The sequence below is a fragment of the Geospiza fortis genome, unplaced genomic scaffold, assembly GCF_000277835.1.
Source record: "Geospiza fortis unplaced genomic scaffold, GeoFor_1.0 scaffold157, whole genome shotgun sequence".
NCBI lineage: Eukaryota > Metazoa > Chordata > Aves > Passeriformes > Thraupidae > Geospiza > Geospiza fortis.
In genome coordinates, this window is record NW_005054314.1 from 1145553 (window position 1) to 1167651 (window position 22099).

General features: G+C 40.8%; 2 protein-coding genes across 2 annotated transcripts in view; both read left to right on the top strand.

The window, feature by feature from the left end:
* COMMD5 (COMM domain containing 5) overlaps window positions 1-16047 on the top strand; it is a 16550-nt gene extending 503 nt beyond the window's left edge. Inside the window, exons 2-8 of the mRNA XM_031056103.1 lie at window positions 7-64; window positions 2108-2268; window positions 3392-3420; window positions 7146-7196; window positions 11184-11279; window positions 12947-13022; window positions 15527-16047. Coding sequence (XP_030911963.1) covers window positions 7-64; window positions 2108-2268; window positions 3392-3420; window positions 7146-7196; window positions 11184-11279; window positions 12947-13022; window positions 15527-15628 — 573 coding nt within the window. The 3' untranslated portion in view covers window positions 15629-16047. The remainder of the gene's footprint in view (window positions 1-6; window positions 65-2107; window positions 2269-3391; window positions 3421-7145; window positions 7197-11183; window positions 11280-12946; window positions 13023-15526) is intronic.
* A 420-nt stretch (window positions 16048-16467) lies between these two features.
* LONRF3 (LON peptidase N-terminal domain and ring finger 3) overlaps window positions 16468-22099 on the top strand; it is a 25602-nt gene continuing 19970 nt past the window's right edge. Inside the window, exon 1 of the mRNA XM_031056104.1 lies at window positions 16468-16504. Within this exon, the coding sequence (XP_030911964.1) occupies window positions 16468-16504 (37 nt within the window). The remainder of the gene's footprint in view (window positions 16505-22099) is intronic.

The window sequence follows — 22099 nt, forward strand, 5'->3', positions numbered from 1 at the left end:
GTGGAGGCCATGGCCAGGGGCGTGCAGGACGTGGGCAAGGAGACCTTCCGGCGGCTCCTCAAAGGTAGGGCCCGTGCGGGGCCCGCGGGGCGCCGCCCCTGCGCGGAAGGGCCGCGCTGCCCCCGCACAGGGACGCGCGGGGTTCCCGGGCAGAGCCCACGGGCAGCAGCCGCGTTCCCTGAGGAAGCCGTGCATCCTCTCGGGAAGGCAAGGACAGCTCTTAGAGAGCTTCCAAAGGACACCCAAGAGTTTGGTGAAAGGCTATAGCGGGGAAACCGTGCGGACTGAGGTCACTTGGTCTGTTCGGTCTGGAGAGGGCTGAAGAGACACCGCAAAGCTGGCTACAACCTCCTCTCGAGAGGCTGCGGACAGACGGACGCTGATGCCCTCTCTGGTGACCAGTGACAGGACACGAGGGAACAGCATAATGCTGGGTCAGGGCACTTCAGCTTAGCTATGAGAAATAGATTCTTTCCCTGGCAGGTGTTGGGCACTGGAACAGGCTCCCCAGTAAAGTGGTCATAGCCTGACAGACCTCAGGAGGTGTTGGGACAGTTCTCTCAGGCACATGGTGGGATTCTTGGGGTATCCTGCGCAGGGCTGAGCTGGACTCAATGATCCTTCTGGGTCCATTACAATTCAGAACATTCGGTGATTATGTGACAGCTGGAGGGCTGCAGCTGCAAGGCCGCAGCTTCCTGCAGCACTTCCCTTTGCTTTTCCCAACAGGAAGCTAGAGCTGAGCTTTAAATAAAATGAGGGACTTGATTCGTTGTATTCTATAATTCTGTGAAATAATGAGGAATGGAGTTCTTCAGCTTCAGGATGGGCCTCAAAGTCAGCTGAGTGCTATAAAGTCATTCCTCTCCCATCCCTGTGTCCCAGAGCCAGCAGCCCAGTCCCTGTCAGGCTGTGTGTGGCAGTCAGAGACCCCTGGGCATCTACAGAATGTCCAGGAGACAATACAGCAACCCCAAGGTGCAGGTGTCCTGTTGAGGTTGAGGCTGTAAGATTTGCAATGACTGATTTCATTTTTGTCTGTGAGGTTTCTCCCTCTAGTGAGAATTTTCTCAAGGCACCTTTGACCATCAAAATCAAGAGTTACACACTTGAGTAAATTATGGTATGTAAAACAATCATGGACTAATGGAAGAGTTGATTAGTGGAGTGAAAGCACAGCTTGCTGGAGGGTAGGTGCTGCCCAGCATGGTGTGACCCTGGCATATTCTCTCTGCTAACATCTTGTCAGGGATTTCCTTTTTTATTTGAAGGACTCAAAACACCTGGTAGGTGGTTTGTCTCTAAAAGTGTTGCTGCACAGTAGCAGAAATGAGCAATGTTTTCAGGGGTTCCTTGTAATACTTGAAATAATAAAGCTGAGTATAGGCAGAGGCATTTGGAACAGAAGTGCACATATTGAACTACATTTGCTGTCTAGGGACATAGAGACTGAAAAGCCTTTTCAGTGCTAGGAAGCCTGACTGTATGGGTTTGATTTTGGTGTAAACTATCGCCTGCTTTCAGGTGTGCAATAAATGCTTCCTACCATAGCAGAGGCAGACAGTCCTTCCAAACCAACTGCCTGGAGCCAGGGCAGTGACCCCAGTGCAGGTCCCTCTGCAGTGGGTGGGCACAGCTTCCCTCTGGTTGTGCAGAACTGGCACAAATCTCCCATCACTGTCTGCTCTTGCTGGCCTGTGACTCACCGTTTGCAGGGCTGCAGTTTTTCCTCTGAAGGTTTTGTAATCTTTGAAGATGTGATGGATTTCAACACTGTTTATCTACATCGTTCTTGCACTTGCACCAGGTTTGTTTTTTGAGGCTGTTGCTGTTACTCTATTGCTAAACAAAGACTAATGTAAAAAATTAGATGCAGTTTCATATACCTGATCAGTTCGCATATAAAAACTGCATGTAACAGTATCTGAAGGTTATCCAGCCAGTGGTGTTGCAGGCTCTGCTTGCTACACTGTCTCAATGATTGATTTAATTTTTGTCTGTGAGGCTTCTCCCTGTGGTGAGTTTTCTCAACGCACCTTTGACCATCAAAGTCAAGAGCTACACTGTTGAGTAAATTAAGGATCTTGCTTTTTTTTCTTATTCACAGTCACTGTTAGTGCATTGGAAGGAAAAGACTGCAGGGAATCTGTCAGGCTGATTGCAGAAAGTGCTAACCTCTCAGAAGAGCAACTTGCTTTCCTCATTTCTGGCATGTACACCCTCCTCCGAGAAGCATTGAGACTTCCCTTATCAACTTTCAAACAAGAAGTAAGTTCTGAGATTACCTGGAACCTTGATAAGGTAAAAGCTGCATCAGACACAAATCACCATCTAAATCTCATTTGCCTGGGTGGGAAACTGCACATAAAAATGATTCTCCAAGTTTAGGTTGTTGGAAGAAACTGTTAAAAATCTGGAATTTATTATTTCACTTTTTGGGTAGATTTAGAGCAAGCTTTTTGAAAAAATATTTAAGCTTTTGGAAAAAGATTCCTGTATCTATTTCTACTTCGGCATCTTGTTCCCTGTGCATGTTTGTTTCCACTCATAAATTAAAACTGCCAAAGAAATCATAGCAAAATGTTATTTCACAGGCATCAACACTCTCTCTTACTCTAACTGGGTGTTCACACATACCACTCATTTTTGCCTATGCTTTCAATTTCTCATATTTGTTTGCCTCCTTTGTTCACATTTCTTCCATAGAGGAAGGAAGGTATTAAGGCCAGAACAATATAGTGGAATTTGGAAGAAAGTGCAGTTTCCGTTTATGCTGTGGATGTTTGGTGTGAATATGCACACACTCACCATGTTCCCAACCCCTATCCCTTCGTCATGGCTATTTTCTTCATTTTTCATGTTCCCTTACCTTACAATTTTCTTTTCTCATTTTTATGTGAGTGAGCCACTTCAGGGTTTCCAGTTTTCCAGTTGTTTAAGATACAGCTTTGTATTTACCCAGGCATACTGGGAAAGCCCCCATATTGCAGGAAATGTAGTGGAAGTATGCTTTTAATATTAAGACCTTATCTTCTGCCATTTCCTTTCTCTTGTCATAGTTTAAACAAGTTACTGCAAAATGTATTTGAGAATAAGGGCATATAGTCACTCTAAAAGAAAAATGTTTCTGAATAGCTACATAAAAAAAGTGGCAGAAATGTGGTTTTGAAAAATAAAGGCTTCCAAGATATTTAGGTCTTTAAATCACAATTTGATTGAACACTTCTGAAAATTCTTTTCAAAATATTACCAGTCATTTCAAAACTACTGGCACTGAAGTCTAAAATTTTTGGGGAGAGATACCAAATAAGTAACCACTATTGTGGCAGTAGTGGAGAAATTATCCTTTAAGGCTGTATCATGTAAAATTTCATCTTCCTTGTCTTTTCAGGTTTTTAAAGAAGACCTGAAGGAGCTCAGGTATGCCTGTATACACCAGTTCATTTAATGTTTGTTTTTTCATGGCTTTTATGTAACTGCTTCCCCAAATTAACCTTTTTACACAAAAAAGTTGATATAAAAATTACCTGTAAATACCTCTTAATGCATCTGTTGCCAAACATCATGTAAAGCCAGAGGGGAAAAACAGGTGTTGTGTAAGACTTGATTTAGCACTGAGCATGAGCAGTTTTATTTCACCTGCTGGGGAGAATGGTCTGATTTATTCTGTAATGTAGGTTATGCAAATATGAGTGACCTTCTCTCTGCCATCCCCACCTTGCCCTGCAATATTTTTTTAAGTGTTTGGTAAGACAGTGGTAGCATTTCAAATGCTAAGAACTACCCTACTTCTTTCCTTCTTTGAAAGGTCAATGATATAACGTTCATGAAACCCAACCACCATGTTCAGCTATGATTTCTCGTGCCCATTAGCCAAGAAATCATGACCTTTGTTACAGCCTTTGACAAAATCTATATCAGTCTTCCATGAGTATATCTGAAGGGATCATATCCTAAAAGCTAGAGGTCAGGTGCTAGTAATATTTATAGGTTTTCCCTTATTTCTATATTCAGTAGCAATGAGAGAATAACAGCAGTTGATGTTTTCTTCTGTAGTGAAACCTCTGCACTAAGGCTTAATTATTTTAAAACACTATTTTTGCACATTTCTTTAACATTCTGATTGCTAGGAGAAATAGATGTTTCTAATTCTGTCTTTTTTCATCCTTATTTGTCCATTAACCTGTACAATAATGGCTTTCTCCTCATAAGCAGTTAAGTCATAAGCACAATTTACTTTATGAGCCACTTCAGGCAAGCTAAAACTGCAGATATAATTGGGGTGTAATCAATGAAAGGTGGCATTTGGGCCATAGTGAAAAGTGCCTTGCAAGTTGATACAGTTTTGTCTGTGGCTCAGTGCTGTAGTTTGGCCTGCCTTTTGTCTTGAGTGCTCAAATGCAAGCTGCTGCCTCTGCCACATCATGGAGTTCACACCCAGGTTAAAGTAGGTCAGTAAGAAACTGATGAATTGCTTTTGGCCCAGTGGGAGCTGGTGTCTTTTGAGGTGCACACAGAATGTGCCAAGCTTGATTATGGAATAATGAAGAATACAAAAGCTCCATGCCAAATTCTCTGGGTCTGGGTGAATATTCCTCTTCTGAGCAGTGGAGAAAGTTGGTATAGGAGTGTCAGAAGTCACTGTCCAGGCTGGCTGTGTCACAAATGCAGACTCCCAGGTGCCTGTCCTTGTCATTTGACCACACTTGAATGACTTACACTTTCATAGTTGTGTTTGGGAGTTTTTTTTCTCACTTAATGGTTTATTCATACATTTTAGTCAGATTCTTTTCAGTCTTGATGACCTTTTTTATATCTTTTATATCTTGGTACATCTTTTTATCTTATTGTTCTGGTTAATAGGGCTGATCTAGAAGCAATAGTTAGGTAACTGCATTAGTGCTGCTTGCAGACTGGAGTGTTTTATGTGCTGCTAGTTGCTGCTATGCTCCATTATTCTCACAGTACTAGGACTCTTCCTAACTTCTGTCTCTGACAGTCTTACTTCCTGTCAGTAGCTCTCTTCACCTTGTGGCTAAACTTTTAGAAGATTAAATAGCTTATTCTACTCTCAAGCTGCGATAGTTCTGTGATTAGAAATTTGGCAGCACCTTTAGCACCTTCAGTTCCTCTGGGAAACATAATTTCCTACATTTCCCAGTGGGCTTGGGTTTGGAGATTAAATACTTGCAAGTTTTCAAAGCACTTACTAATTACATTCAGACACTTAGCCTGCTGAAGTGGCCGTCCTCTGATCAAGCGCACAAAGAACAGTGATGTCTTGGCATTATTGATCCAGTGTTTGGGGAGGTATTTTGCCTTTTAAGGCAGAAAAAAGGCCTATAGCCCTCTTTTTTTGTTCTGTCTTATTTTAAAAGGTTTGAACTCTGTGCCATGTAACCTTATTTTTTTTTACTTCTTGCATTCTGTTTTGGTTTTTTCAGTGAATCTGAAGCTTGAGCTAATTCTGCCCATATAATATCCTGTACTTATCAATTTTCTGGTGAGGTACCTGATCTTGGCTTCTAGTTTTGATGAAGAGAGAGGCTGGAATACATGCCAAATTCTGATTAACTACATCAATATTACTAGTTTAAAAGAGTTGCAGTTCCCTATTTCTTAGCCTGAGTGGTTGAGCCAGTGGGAATAAATTCACACTAAATTGTGGGTGCTTTTTCCCCCTCCCCTCACAGATTATTTAATAACTTTATGACTCAGGCGAATAACATGGGATTGAGACATCTTCACACATTTCTTGCCCTTTGAGTCCCTTCTTCAGAATGTTCCACAAGTGATAGCTATCTGTAGTTCAGACTGAACTGTGCCATGCTCTATCTTATCTGTGTCGTGCGTGACTGGCCTCAAGTGTGCTGCTTGAGCCAGGAACAGAACTTTCAGCAAGATCATTGACTGCACAGCAAAAATAATGCAAACTCAAAGGTGGTGTTAATGCTTCTGTTTCAGTAATGCTCTTGAGTCAAGCAAGTGTTGTGGTAGGTGTCATCATAATCATATTACAGCCCTGTCTCCAGCTATTCCACTACATAGTCAGGGTATCCAGTCAGTGTCAGGATGGGCTAAATGATACACTGGCACAAAAGTATGAGTAATGTTTGCAGAAATAGTCTTGCCTCTTCTGAAAGTCAGACTCTTGCAGCCAAAAAACACTGTTCTAGTTCTTGCTAAAATTAATTTCTTTTTACCCAAGCACTATTTTAAAATGTGGTTTAACCTCACTTCTCCCTTTCTGAATTTGAGCTGTAGTAACTGCTGTTTCATCATCCCACTGTGTGAGTTGTTTTTTCTCTGGTCATTAGACACTGTAAGCTCTTTAGGACATATAACTTCCTTGTTTGCTTTGATTTTTCTTTGATACACTGCTGTGTGTCTCAAGCCACTGGTGAGTAATGTCTCTGGGCACTGATTCATGGTGACTGCTGGATTTAACTGTGGCAGCAGCTGTAGTGGCTTTTCTACTGTCCCTGTGGCAAAGGCAGCTCAATGGATAGTGTTTGCTCTGTGGTCTTTGCAATTCACAGCCTGATCTATTGAACTGAAAATCAACAGAAGCTTGTTTGTAAGGCAACAGCAGTGTCAGAGGAATGGTGAAGGAGTGGAGAGGTGTGGGGTAGATGGTGTGTTAGTCTCTTCAACCAGTCCCCACATATGCTCCTTTTGTGAGTAGGCCCTCTGTTTGAATGTTGAGAGGCAATTCCTTCTGTGTTCATTACATTTGAGGTGAAAGTGAAATGAAACATGTACGTTTGGGATTTTTGAAAGCATGCATTGCTGGCCTACCTTCTGCACTTGTCAGAGCCATCAGTAAAATTTTTCTTGACTTTTCTGAGAGAAGTTAAGCCAATACTGGATTCTTTTGAAATACACCATTGCCATACAAGGTAGGATGGGAAGATGTAGCAGTTTTTAGGGTTCTTGATATATAAACATAGGTTGTCCTTTTGAGAGCCCTGACTGAATCAATACTGAAGGGCTTACATAAGAGCTGGCAATTTTAAGCAATGGAAGATGGAAAATGTTGACACATCTTTTGTGTTCTGTAATAGATTGAGGGTTTTTTCAGGTAAGGCCATATAACTATGGTTACAAAAAATCCCTAACTGTTTTGTCTTGCTCTTCTCTTTCAGAATACCAGAAGATTTCATTGTGGACTTTTCCAGTGTAGTCTTTGGTAACAGGTTAGTGTCTTCATTGTGCAGACAGCAAGGCTGCACAGAGCTCTGCTGACACAAATCCTTGGTGTATTGAAGGAACAGCAATGTTTTCCAAATTAATGAGAACAAGACTTGTCCCATTAGTTTGATTCAGCGCAGTATGATGTCCGTCATGCATGGCAATACATGCATTAAGTAGCTTTCTTGCCATTTCTCAGTTTTTCTGTGTTCATCAGTTTTTATAATGTTCTATAGACTGTAAGGTTGATCAATACCTACAGATGAAAAATGCAGCAGAGAGTTACTCATTTTTGCCATCATTATCCTTGCAAGACAAGCTACATAAGCCCCCTACCTGCTCTGGTTCATGGCAGCTCTCTCAGATAGCATTTCTCAAGTCTTAATGTACAGTTCAGTTGGGAATTCACACTGAATGACTTGATGACTACACATATGAGATATCAAGTGCTCTGCCTGCTGTAATTCTCTTTTTAAGCAACATTCCTCTGTAACTCTAGAGTAAGTTCTAAACTGAGAGCTTTTTGAACAGCCTGTCTCTTTTGTTGCTTCTTGGTATTCCCTTTTTGTGGAAGTTTCTCTGCTCAACCATGTTTAGCCTATTCTACATCTAGAAATTAAAAATCTTGAACATTTTGAATATGCAGACTTGTACAGGGCAAGGAGTTGGACTCAGATGATCATTGTGGGCCAACTTTCCTTCTTGAAATCTGAGGTCACTCAGCACGTGACATCACCAACCCAATGCTGCTCCAGATGCTCTGCATGGAATCCCAATAATCATAGTTGTGGTTTTTCAGTTACCCTCAAGGGTCTGAGTGCTGCTACCAAAGCTAAAAATATTTTTCATTTCTTTGATTAAGATCTTGGCTTACAGATAAAGGTTCTTGGAGTAAAAATAAATTCAGTCATTTCGTCTTTTCTTTGCTCTTCTGTTTGAATTATAGGTGTTAAGAATGCAAAATTCATGGTTGCAAAGTGGAAATACTGCTTGCAGTAGGGAAGGAAGATAAATTTAGATGTAATTTGAAACATGCATGATTGTCTGTTTTCTACTGTGAAATCACGATGCCGGAAAATTTAGCTTTTTCTCATTTTGAAAGCTGTGATTATCCAGTGTAATCTTGCTCTGTGTTTTCAGACCAGAAAAGAACACCTCAAGTTTGATTTTTAGACAGATCTGCTTCTACAATCTTAAATGTAACACTGAATCATACATATGTTTATTGAGTTGTAAATATATATGTTTGTGATGGTAAGAGGTGCATTAGCATGTGATCAAAAATTCAGTAATTCAGTATGAGCTAGATAACCCAGAAAAATCCATTTTTAATACTTTTCCTGGCATCTTATCTTATTTTTGGAGTTCTTTTCACTAAACAACAGCTCTGAAGTATTTGGCATTTGTATTTGTGTCCCCACAGTTCCACCAAGCTATGTAGACTGAAAGAAAAACTTGCCACATCAAATAACTACATGAAATTAAAACTGTCTTTTAAGGGAAAGGATAACACTAACTTCACCCTCTCTGAATGTTTATAATAAATGCACTGGGTTTTTTTTTTCTAATGGTGTACCTTTAGTTTCTACCAGGAGGGTGCATTCTGTGTGCTATTTGTCAGCATTTCACACATACAAGTTTGTTCAGCCTTCCAACTCAGTGGCCTGCAAGGCATGTCTTGTTATGTGCATAGGGAACCATCCAGAAATTGTCTTTAGTTTTGGTACTGGTAGATCAGCTGCTGCTCTAAGTTCTCTAATCTTTCATTTTCGAGTTGCATCTTTTAGCAGGTGATGTTCTTGTCACCAGGTGTATCATCCTTTCCACCACAGCTTGTATGGTCTCTAGGATGGTCTCTACCTGATCCATGGTCTTTTGCTTTTTCTGACTTCTGCACAATGTGCTGACAATATATTGCTGCTGCTGGTACAGAGTGTTTACAAAATGTAATTATAGGCTGTAGGTTTTAGATGTAAGATTCATTGAGTCTTTTCTGCTCCATTTTGCTATTCCTCTCAGAAATCAATGGCTTGATTAGCAGCCTGTGTAATTTCTGTGTGCATGTTGGCCACTATGCACATTCTGTCATCTTTACAGGATTCTTGCAGTTCCCATTGTGGTCTTGTCCAAGCTGGGAAGGTCCTGACAGAAGTTTAAGCTAAGCTATAGAAGCTGTGACTCTTCCTAGGAGAATGGTACAGAAGTGCAGTCCTGACCAGAAGTAAAGCTTTGTGTTTGACCACAGAAATGCCATCTCTCAACAGTATTCAAAGCTTCCCCTCTGTTTGGGAGGTCATCATTTCTGATCTTTTCCACCACTGCTAAGTAGAATATCTTTCTGTTTTTAAAACTCCTTTCTTCCCCCAGGGTGCTGGTGCTGCACTGAATGGACTGACTTCCATTGATGGGAGTTAACATGTCTTAAGGAAATGGTAGTAGTGTGGCTATTTTTAGGAAGTCTCCAACTTAAGCAATACTCTGGCAGCAGCTCTCCACTGAGGGAAAGGCCTGTTCTTACTGTTTAATCCTGCTAATGACTGTTCTGGACTCCAGCTCCTCATGGCTGCACCCAGCTGTGGTGACCTACTTCCTATCCAGGAGTTGACAATGAGTAAGAACCAGCTGATCTACTTTTTTGCTCATTTCTTTACCATGCTATTAGGAATGTGTCTCACTTCTGACACCACCCAGCCTCCCCTCACCAAAGAGATAAATTCTTATTTATATCACCTTTACAAAATGCAGGACACTTGGAGGATCTCAGCCTGTGAGTCCCTGTACCTTATCAGATCATTCATCTTTCTGGGCAGTTTCTATAGGCCCAGCTAACTTGCACACAAGAATCTCAGCAGTGATGTGAGACTGCCATTCCAACAGTGCTTGATTTGTTCAGAGAAGATTCCTTTCTGATGCAGAGTCTGTAATTAGATTATGTCTAGCACCAAGGATAAAGGATGTAATGTTTCTTATCCTGCCCTGAGTGGAAGTACTGGAGTAGCCTTGAAATGTACAGTAAATAAATTCCAGGGACACAGGATGCTTGGAGAGAAAAAAAAAAGAGTAACACAAAGTCCAGAATCCACCTCCTGAATGGACCAGCACAGTGACCTCATTCTGAAATTATTTCTGCATGTATATCTAAGAGTGAATGGTTATTATATATTTGTATCAGATTTGCCATTTAGTTATCCAGAACTGAGTATGTTGTTAAAATTTTGAAAGTTGTCAACCATCTGAAATTTAATTGCTGTTAACTGTATTCCCACACAGAAATAAACTAGGACTTGATCAGCCTGATTCTTCCTGCAATATGAGTAACAAATTAAATGCTTGGCTTCTTACACATTAGACTAGGCAAAAATCTTGAAGGCTGAGCTGGGGTTGGCAGTGAACATTATGTAAGGAACTTAAAGTTTGTAAATTATGTTGGATCAACAAGAACCACTGTGGGGTTTTTTGAATATGCTTCAAAATACACTCAATACACTAATATTATATTTTAAAATATTGCTGCTTGCCAATACTAGATGGTTTTTGCTGAGGAACAACAGTGACCTTATGCAACTGTTTTGCCTAAGCCATCTGTCTTGTCTCTGCTTGCTTGTTCCTGTTGGATTTGCATGAAGGTAAGGATATGGTTGCAGGTCCCTTTCTACACCTCACAGTTGCATATAATTGAAATAATAGGTATGCCAGCCACCACAATGACTTACTACATTTTATAGTGACATTAGTTTACTAGAGTTATACAGTCACTTGGTCTCTTTTTTTCAACATGGACCTTAGTTAAGCATAGAAATAGGGGATAATCTGAGCACAACTATCTTAAAGCCACAAAAACTCTGCTTATTCAGACCTCTTTAAGTGAGGACAGATGTAGGAGAGAAACAAATTCCAGACAGGTTTGTACTGAGGAATTCTGTTTTCTCTTTAGATTGTTTCTTCTTTTATGGATTTACATTTCAGCCTCCTATTTCTGATTCACTCTTCAGGCGTCCCCCTTCCGAAGGCACAGCTCTGGTACAAAGAAGTCGGCTGCCAAGTATCCAGGACTTCAAGTGGAGAGTGGATGTAGCTATATCCACAAGGTATAACAGAGAATCATGCACATCCTTGGAATTACCTAAGATTAAACTGATTTCTTGTGCTGCTTGAACATTTTAATGCGGTCAAACTGTGCCTTGCTGTTAGGGATTGGCAGGTAGCTTTAAACAGTAAGATATGGGTGAAATTTTCTGAACAGTGTGGAAGTCAGTGTATATAGACTTAACTGCTGGTAAACTCAAAGTTTGAGTATCTTATTTTAAAACTTAACAGAGTTGATACAAATCCACAGGTCCTGGTGATAATGGCATAAATTAGTCAGATTAAGCCTCAAGCAGCTAGGCAAGTTCTTAGTTTTACTGGAACAGGGGAGGGTATTCATCTATTCAACTTCTCAAGCAGACCATCATTTTTTGCACATATTAAATGAATTTCCATCTCTTGTACTCTGCTTCGACAGAAGTTTCAGGGTAGCACTGCCATAGTTATGTAACTGGTCATTGAACTACCTCCTAGTTTCTTTCACAGCAGGAGTAAAAGCCTTTGAGATCATCCTGCCTGTGCCTGCAGTGAACAGCTTCTTACCATCTGCCACAACAGAGGCATGTGGGGGATGGATCTTTGGCTAGACCCAGAAGGAAACAGAAACCTGTTGTCTGTGCTGTTTGGTCTCTGTCTAGTCCTAACCAGGACAGACCAAGCTGAAAGAAATTAGATGATCCAGTCTTTGTTAGTAGTGTAATTTGTTAGTATGAGTGACTTCATGTTGTGTGTCTGAATATCTGCATCTGGGAGAGAGTGCTGTCTCTTTGCTGCCAGGGAGGCCCATGGTTGATCAGGGATTGTCTTCCTGAAATCAAGAAAAAAGGCTCCTAAGAGAAAATTGGAATGGCCACAAGCTACTAGTTCAGGTGACTTTCTGATTAGCAGTGCTGTAAGCACCAATAGGTATCACTCTGTAAAAAAAGACTCTATACTGGTACGAGAGCAAAATGTCCAGGTAAACATCCTCAGGCACAGTGCTTGCAAGCTGAAAGCAAATCCTATGATTTGTTTTCCAAACTACACAGGAGAAGCAATACATTACCAGTTTTTGTTTTCCTTCCTTTTAATTTTGTTTTCAGTTAATCTTCCCCCTGGGATTTCTTGTTTATCATCCAGCAACAGCCTCTGCAGGAAGGTATGGCAGCTTTGGGCTGTAGTGCCTGTCTGTACCTGAGGAGGCTTTGGCAATGTCAGTTGATGGAAGCTGCACAAGAATGACTCACTTCCCTTCTTTGGGTCATCAAATAAAATAACGCACAAATTTAGGATGATGCCTGGAAGAGGCTGATTCCCCGAATGAGGTGGCAGTTGAACGTATGAAGGGATGGAAATGATTAATACAGCATGGTAAACTGCATAAGAAAACTGTGCATTATTAGCAGTATTTGGTCAGCTCTTATCATAGTTCTACTAAACCAATTATGTAAAAATAAAAATGCTTCTAAACTTGCAGTTACTAAACTATTAACAAAATGTTAAGTCTCAATACTGAGGTAAATTGGACAGAACTGTTATGTTCATGAGTTTCCAGCCAGACTCTGTGACTGAAATTACTCATGTTCTGTGTAAAGCCTACATGAACATCTAAAATTGTTAATGTGCAATGCTGTACTCATCACAGTGCTGATCTGTACTGCTGTAATCCTAATGATGTAAATAATTTCAGTTCACTGGCCCGTGCACTCCAGCCATCCATTCTGATGATGATGAAGCTTTCAGATGGGACAGCTCATCGCTTTGAAGTAAGTCTGATTGCCATAATAAACAGTAAGGAAACCACTTCTAGTTTTATTTAGAAAGTTGAATTATTACTTAAAATACTAAAGCTTTCGTAAATGGTGTGTTACCATTGGTTGGTTTGCTTTGGAATCCTTCATGTTCAGTGTAGCCACATAAAGTATTTAATGAAATACCAATCAAAATCATTTCATACCTTGTTCCTGCACGCGTTCTGCTGAACTGCAATTTATTAAAAGAATATTAATTACTGGAAAGCACTATTACATAATGTCTGGTTTGATTAAAAGTTATGGGGTTGTTAAGAACTGTAACCTTCAGACCTGATGTTGTCTCTTGAGGGCAGGAAAATTACTGGGATAGTTTATATAATGTATGATACACTTGTAAACCTTCTGCATTTGGCAGAGAATGGTAACATTCTTTTCTGTGGCAGAGGTAGTTTTATTCTTTTTCTTCAGAACTGTTCTGGCTGCTAGAAAGTAAAAAAAAACAACCCTCTTTGCTTGTTACAGGATTAGTCAGTGGCAGTATTTATGACACTGTACCTAAAGGCTTGCCAGAAGATGGCATAAACTCTTCCATAATTTTAACCTTTGAAAAGGAATGCTATTTGTTCTATAAATAGCATGGTGGTGCGTACAGGAATTCAATGCACAGCAGGCATTGTTACATTTGAACTCTGTACAGATTTTGGGTTCAGTTCATTAGTAGTAGTCTGGAAGAAGCACCAAAGCCCTGTGGGTTGAAAGAGGTGGACTGATTTTACTGTTAAATTGTTTTGCAACAAAGCATCTGTAGAGAAGGGCATAAATTCTGTGCTACATTGCAAACTGTTGGGGGTGTCACTTCACAGGAGATCAAATTTACCCCTTTGGACAGTCCAGCTTAGAGCATCCCATACACTATATCTGAGGACTTCCATGGAACTTAAATGATGCCATGGGACTTCAGGTTAACCCTTTACAAAAGGGTAAGTTTCACTTGTGAGGATAAAATCTAGTTTATTCCCACTTTAGTTCCTAGCATATCATGTCCAGTGTTGGTCTTGGTGCCGTTGTTTCTGACTGTTTAGGTCTGATTTTAGGGTTTGTTTTTTGTGGGTTTTTCCCTCAGTGTGAGTCTGTGGAAGACCTTTAGTTATTCTTAGTGGAAATGTGTTTGTCCAGCACATGCAGGAGTGCAGATATCTGATAACAAACAGTGTGCTTCTCTTAGAATCAGCTCTTTACTGTTGCTGCTACTTGGATCTGAATGCCAAGGGTGTGACTCCAGACAGGATTTCTAGATCTCATGAGAGGTCTTCCCACAGTTAGCTCTTTGGGATAAACTTGTGTTTTGGTTTGAGTAAGTAAGTTTATGCAAGTAAACATAGTCCTCAGATGTTCAGTTTTCCTTTATTTGAACACATTCAGAATGTTGTGCTAACTAACAGGGCTTATGTAAGATGGTAAGTCCAGAAAATAATTCTGTTGTGAACAGTTTTAAAATGTGTATAGCACAGGGAGAAGTTACACTCTTTGGTCTCCATTTGGTATTTTAATTACAGTATGGCTTCTGACTGAAATTGTTTTTTTTAAAGCAGTGGGAATTGCAGCATTTTGAGTCTTGATGTATGTATGTCAAAAGTGAAAAGGACATAGTGCCTTTTTATGCATTTCTGATGTATGTGGAAAATGCAAATCAGGTGTTGGGTTCCTCTCATATAATTGGTATCTGTGCCAGAGTGGGCAGGAGGATGACAAGGGGCTCTGCCAAAAGAACTGCTGTCTTCAGTGCAGTCAAAGAAGGAAATTAGGCAGTGCTGTGCAGACTGTGTGGGACCAGCCAGACTGCACTGGGCACTCTTGTGAGTTTGTGCACTGCACTGGTGTCACCAGGCTGTGCCACCAGGCTGTGCCTGCACCCAGCTGGGGCTCTCTGTCTCCAGAGAGAGAATTTCCATCCACTGGGTTTCTCAGGCTTGAAATGGTGAGGCCATGAGTCTCCTGCACAGCTGAAAATGCTTTGTGTGTTTAACCCTAAATCTTTTGCCTTCCACACATAGTGGAAGTGCCATTTGCTCTTGAGGTTGTTGCTAACTGTCTGGCCTTGAGTCTCAATTCCTTTGTCTTGTAAGTTTGGACAAGCAGAATATCTTGAATTTGTTGCTTGAGAATTCTGTAGTCTCCATGACCTTCCAGATGTCTTTCCTTCCAGTCCATGACTTTTATATCACCCAAAGCAGTTCTCAGTTTACATCCTTGAGTATTTCCTTTCTCTCATCAGGCAGTACAGAAAATGTACAATCTAGGTGTTATTTCTGGTTTTTTCCCACTCTCCTTTTCCATGTGGATTTAGTTGAATTACCTGAATTTTATTAACCTTAAATCCTTTGTCTTAAGTCTGGAAAAATTAAGTATTTTAAGAGAGATTTGCCTTACACTGCAGAATGTTCCATATCTATAGGCATACTCTAGTCAAGTTCCTGAGACGTCTTGTGTTTTCTAACCTGAGCATTCTGTTTCAGGTGCCAGTTGCAAAGTTTCAAGAACTGAGGTACAATGTTGCCCTCATACTGAAGGAAATGAATGATTTGGAGAAGAGGAGCATACTGAAGATCCAAGACTGAGCACTTTTAAATTGGGAGTTTAGGGAAGAGATCTGAAACCCTCAGCATGTTTGGTGAATGCAAAACAGGGGACCATCACCACTTTGCCTCTATGAACTTCAATGTGGCATTTATAATGTCTGCTGTAAATATTTTTTTTTTCAATTCAAGTGTTTAAAGCACAAGCTCTTTTTGTAAGACTTAGGAAAAACAAAACATTTATCTATGAAAAAGTATAATGCTCTTTGTGAACATTTTTGCATGATTCATCAAGACATTTTTTAAATAACCATCTTAATAGATGTTAGAGTCATTTATTTCTGATTATGATTCATAATTCTAATTTTTTTTGATAGTGTGCTACCGGAAGCCCTATCAATGTGTATGTATCATAATAAAACTCTGCAATATTTCAAATAAAAAATAAAATAACAAACCCACTCCTGCCTTCTAGTATGACAAATGTGATCTTGAGTTTTGCATAAAATTGTTGCCTCATTTCTTACTAAGTGACTATGGTTTAGCTATGGATAGTTAAAGGCTAATTTGAAAGAGAATTGGAAGACTGGATCAAGAAAGAAGTATCATCTGGCCTTCCAGGACTAATTCCATGGAATTACAGCAGTAGGAAGGTGAAATCTATTTCTTTATCTGGTTGATCAGAATGGGCTAAATAGCCATAATCTCCTAGTTTTGTAACTGGAAATGCCTGCCTCTTGTTTCAAGTGTTGCCTGTGTTTGATTCCATGGAATCAGCTGCCATGAATAGGCAGAAACCTCTGGCCCTGCAGTGGTGGTGAGCAGCAGGAGGCAGTGATCTTGTAACCCCAGCTCATCAGTCCTGCAGGTCAGACCCCAGGATGAAGGGGCTGCCTGCAGCTGGGATGGAAGTCACAGGTAGGAGGATATCCAAGCCCCCAGGCTGAGACAGCAGTTCAGCACAGGCTGAAGTTTTCTGAGCTGCTCAGGCCGTTGGACTGGATGGTCATTGTAGGTCCCTCCCTTTGTACTGGAATAGTCTGAGTTACTCCTTTAGTGAATTTACCTTGGAAGGACTCCCTTAATGTGCAACTTGTTTCAAGTCTCATTTAAATACCATGGGACCACATGTATGTCCCTAAGAGCTTTGCCAAAAAACTGATGAATTCCTCACTCCTTGCCTGAATTAATTTTCCCCAGTAGCAAAGACAAGGAGGCTGTGAGCAATTGCCCAAAGACAGCAGGCTGTGGCTCTAGAACTCAGTTTGCCAGAAGTCAGATGTACTTTAGAAAGCAAACGCCACTGCTGCTGTTAAGCATTGGTGTATTCCAGCTAATTGCAGGGTTTCTATCACAGTAATACCACCCATATTTGTCTCTTTCATGTTTTGTGGTTGTAGAACTTGCCTTTATCTTCCTCACTCCCTGCAGAAAATTACTGAAATTAAAATTGTGGGTTAAGGAGGCCTTTTACACTCCCACAGATGTTTGTGTAAGAAAGGATGACTTGCCTTTTTGATTTAAAAAATCACAACAAGCATAGTAAGACTTATTTGTCATACTTCTAAAGAGGAGACTTCTTTGACAGCAGTCCATACCAATCTAAAGATAGCTGGATAGCTGTGGTCCAGAAAGCTTTTAAAACCTGTGCAAAAATGTGTCCTGTAGTTTCAAATAAACCATCAGCAGGATTTCAAATTGTTCAGAAGCTTCCTGTTCCATTTGCTTTGTAGTGGACTCATCAATAACTTCCAGCTTTGATCCATACTGCATCTTAGTCTTTTAACTTCCAAGAGGACTGCAGATTGCATTAATATGAAGCTTGTTCATCTTCCTTGTCTCTTACCACAGGCTGCGAAACAAAACATACATCCTTGTGTTCCTTGTTACAACATTTCCCTTCTGGCTGCTTAGACTTGCATTGTTTCAAACTGAAAATGTTTCTCAGCTGAGCCTAAGTGAAGTAATTTCAGACAAAGGGAGTTCTGCTGCATGGAGGTAAAATGACCTGTTGCTAAAGGCATTTGCAAAGTCATTCCTTAATGCTCAGAGCAGAGGAATCCATGAACACCTTCTAGAATATATTCATTTGGTGGTTCTGTAACAGCAATTGCTCATGTTCTCCAGAAATGGAAAGACTTCTTGGCTGGATTTGTCGTGTTCTCTGGACCACTTAGTCTTGAATTTGTCTTGCTACACATTAAGCAGCAGTTTACTATAATTGCAGAGTTACCATGTATGCTGATGGGTGCTTGAAAACTTGGGGTGTTCACTCCTTTGTACTTAAGAATTAAATTGGCCTTTCCTCCTGAGAGATTAGTAAAGCAGAAGTTGTCACCAAAATGGCTAGTGGGAGTGCATAGCAGATAGTTCCTCAGTTTTGCTAAAATGAGAGTCTTCAAAACATTGTTAGGTTTTTCAGAATTCATAATGAATTACTTGTTAAATACTTGTTCAATGCTGAAATATCTTCTTTCTTCACAGCTGAAATACCCTGGAATTTGAATTTCACTGAATGTCTGGCTGTAGCCCTTTCATTCCAATGCAGAACAAAAGTAACCTTCTAAGAATCTGGGTATGTCTGAACAGAAATTATTTTATCCAAGTCACTCTAGTTTTGGTTGTGCTTCAAGGGCACGTTGTGAATTCCCCTTTCAGTATCACAGAGTGAGAGACACAGCCTGAGTGGGATGCTTGCTTTGTCAGTCCTGAGGTCTTGTCAAGCTGATCACCAGCCAGTCATCAATTAGGCAGGCAGGGGTATGTGTGGGAAGGGCACTGGGGTTTTTTCTTATTCCACAGTTCATGGACCAGTAGGTAACAAGAACCTTTTACAGGCTCTGTTGGTATTTTTCCTTGAGAAACAACACCCTGTGATAGCATTGCTCTCTCTATTGGTGCCTTGCATTTATTTAAACTGGATCATGTATTTGTGTCTTAATAGTAGTGATTTTCTAACCATGGCATATGAACATAAACTTCTCTATAAAGCCTTTTCTTTAATTTCCTTTATAGAGGACAGAACATTATGCCTTTTCTTTCAAGATCAATTAAACAGATTTAAAGTAAAACTTGGACTTGATGGTTTCTCAATGTAAATTGTGTGTGAATGACAGCAAGGATGTCCAGTACATGAAGGAGTAGTCACAATAGGCAGAATGCAAAATAAGAGGTAAAGATAGTTGCCAAAAGTCATTCAGATGTTCAGTGGCAAAATAACACAGAAGAACACACATATCTTCTCCTCTTGTTCCCTGTGCATATGTTAGTGCAGCTCCTGACATAATGGTCAGGCTTCCTGCTTGGTGCTTTTTGGAAATTGCCTCAACTGCATGGGCCATCAGTCAAAATCTGTTCTTGCTATGGACTATTACAGCACGTGCAGAGCACATGGAAATAAAAAGCCATCTGTGGCTGTATTTGTGATGTGACTTTTCACATTCCTTCTTCCTCCAGAGAAGGAGCTCGGTCAGTGTGACTGGTTTGGAATTTCACACTTGAGTTAGTTGTGTTTGAGAGGGGAGCAATGCAGGTTTATTGGTGGCTTTTGTGGACTCAAAGCCTGATGCAGTTTATGGATTCAGAAGAAGGCTGAAGAATGTAGTCATGCTCTCATGCTGCTTGTTATGCCAGCCATTAACTGCTGGAAGAAAATCAGTATCGTGCTCATTGTCATTAAAAGGAAGAAATTAAGCCTCCCTTTGCAGAGAAATCATACAAGGGAGATGTGCTTTTGCAGAGTGAGTCACCTCCTCACTTTAACTTTTTCTGTTTAAGTAAAGGATAAATCCGTTCTTGATCTCATGAACAATGCAGGTAGGCAGGAGGGTGCTTTTTTGCCTCTTTCTTTTTTTTTTTTCTTTTGCCTTCTAATCAAGTACACCTCATGACCTACTGCTGCTCCAAGTCCATGAATATATGTATGAATGTATGAAAACTCTATGCTTTCAGGATGTGTTATATAAAAACACCCCAGCATATCTAGATTATGTATGATCAATTCACACAGCTGTTTTTGCTAAAAAAGTCTCTGCAGGGCCAGGCCTGTATCCGAATCAAATATTTAGTAGTTGTTTGACTTGTAGTGAACAGTAAATTAGTATCTTGGCTTTAAAGTATTTTGCTGTTAGTGACTGTACGGCTCACTCTGTACCTGTCACACCCCCAAGTACCAACATTTACCAAACACCACACATACCAGGCACTAGGAGAGGCACAGCCAGCTGCTTTCTCCCCTGAAAAAGAGGGTCACAGAGTTGTTGCCCATAGGCCATCTGTCATAAGGTCATAACTATTTGCAGGCTTGGGATAAAGCTCTGTGTTCTGAACCCTCCTTAGCACAGAGCTCCCACCACGGGGAGTAGCTCATAAGCACAGCGTCTCTTTTCCCTTGAAATGTTTCAGCCATGTCCTGCTGGTAGAAGAGAATTCCCAGAAGTGCATTTCCCAGTGCCTTTCTGAGACGCCTTTCAGTCCGGAGTGCTCAGACTGCCAGCCAGCTCTGCAGCTGCTTTCATACATTGAGAATAGGAACTGTGGAAGTTCCTTGCAGTGCACAAATGCTGATTGCATTTCCTATGATAAATCTATTCCCCTTCCCTAGCTTGAATTCACATTCTGCTAGAAACCCTCCCTTTCTACCATGACTTATCTCTTTAAGTGTCTGCTATGTAACTATGTAAATACTGGTGGCGTTTCTCGGATAGAGATTGTCACTGCATTGCTACTGGTAACCAGTGGTTATGTCACTTTCCCTCGCTTGAATAGGCTTTGACTCATAGTGGTTTTCAGGACAATGGTTATAAAATAACACACTGAGGGGTTGCTGAGACTATAGTTTTGCAATAGAGACAACTGCTGACCTCAAGGCTACAAGAAAGCATTTTTCTTCTTTTTCTTAAGGGTTTTGTTCTTCAGCACGAGATTTTCTTGCATGGAAGTTTGGAAAACAAGAAGTCTACGTTAGCAAGCTGGAGCCTGGAGGGAAAACCCCACACTCCTGAGCACAAATGCTCATTCTTTCTAACTCTTCTGAAGCACTGCTTAACTGAAATTTTAAGTGCTTCAGTTGTCCCACCTTTCTTTGGTTTACTTGCTGGCAGCCTGTGCCATACTTTGGATTATTGTCTGATTTAAATGATGGCAGAAAGAAGAACTGAAACCGGTGCTTATTCAATTCTTTTTCTAATTAAAGGACTTGCTTGAGAACAGCAGTCAGATGTTAAACTTTTTCTTTCTTTTTTTTTTTAAGATTCAAGAACCCTAGAGACAAGGACCAAATTTTTGGCAGATGCAAAATGTCCTCCAATCACAGGAATCAAAAGAGCATTGGAGGGTCTGATGGCTGGCTTCTGTTCCAGGTTCAGATCTGATTTTCTGTATAAGCATAAGGTTGCCTGCACATGGACACAATCATCACAGAATTTGTGTGTATCATTAAAAGTTAAAATCCAGATTTTAAGCAGCTTTAAACTAATTTTTCTTTTTAAATCTAAATTTTCTCAAGTATCCTCCCTAAACAAGGTCTTGCAAAACTCAGGTTGCCTCTCCTTTCTTTCATCTTTTCTCCTGTCCATCCAAGCTCCACAGGCAGGGCTTGTCCTTTAATACCTGTTTAGCTCATGCAGTCTAAACTGGGGAGTCCAGACACTTCTGCAAGTAAGAAAATGGAAATTAATTCCTTCATCCCCTCTCTTAAGCTTCATGAGGAGGCTGATTACATCAGTAATAGGATATCATCAGAAATTTCAAATTCTGCAGTGGATTTTAAGACAGTGTGAAAAGTGCTCTATATTTTTAGAGCGTAAGTGTATGTATACATAACACGGGCATTTCTGGTAACTGTAAATATGCATAAAGCTGCAAACAAAAAGCATTACACAACTTCTTTTAGAACAGCTTCTTTTCTGTAGTAGCACAGGTGATTTTTCCCTAGACTACATTTAGCACAGACAGTTACACAACTAGTGCAACTGTCTCATCTAAGAAGAATTGGTGGGAGCATGCAGATTGAAACGGTCAACAGAGCTGCTCTTAAATAAAACAAAGATACATCACAAGGCATGTGCTTTTTCTTCAAGAATCTGGCACGGATAGGTAGAGCTGTGCAACATGCCACACTGCAAAACTAAATAAACACAGTGTTTTCCTTAGTTGTTCTAAAACCAGGAGTACCTGACATTAAAATAGCTTCACTACTCCGTAGATTCCCTTAAAGAGAATGATTAACTGTGCAGCTACAAAGCTTCGCGATTCCAGCTCTAGCAGGAAACGGCATTCTCGCTTTTCAAAATCACTCCGAGCCGATGCTTCTTTCGCATTACCGGAGGTACCAAAACACCGGACCCTGGAGCGAATTCCGTATCTCACCGGGGCGCCGGTGCAGACCAGCGGGTCAAACCCAACTCCGCGCCCGGTGTGCCGGGTGGGCAGCGCTCCCCAGCCCGGCTCCCCGGCACTCCGCACGGCCCAGACCCCGCCGGGACGGGGCGGCCGAGGAGCCCTCCCGGGGGG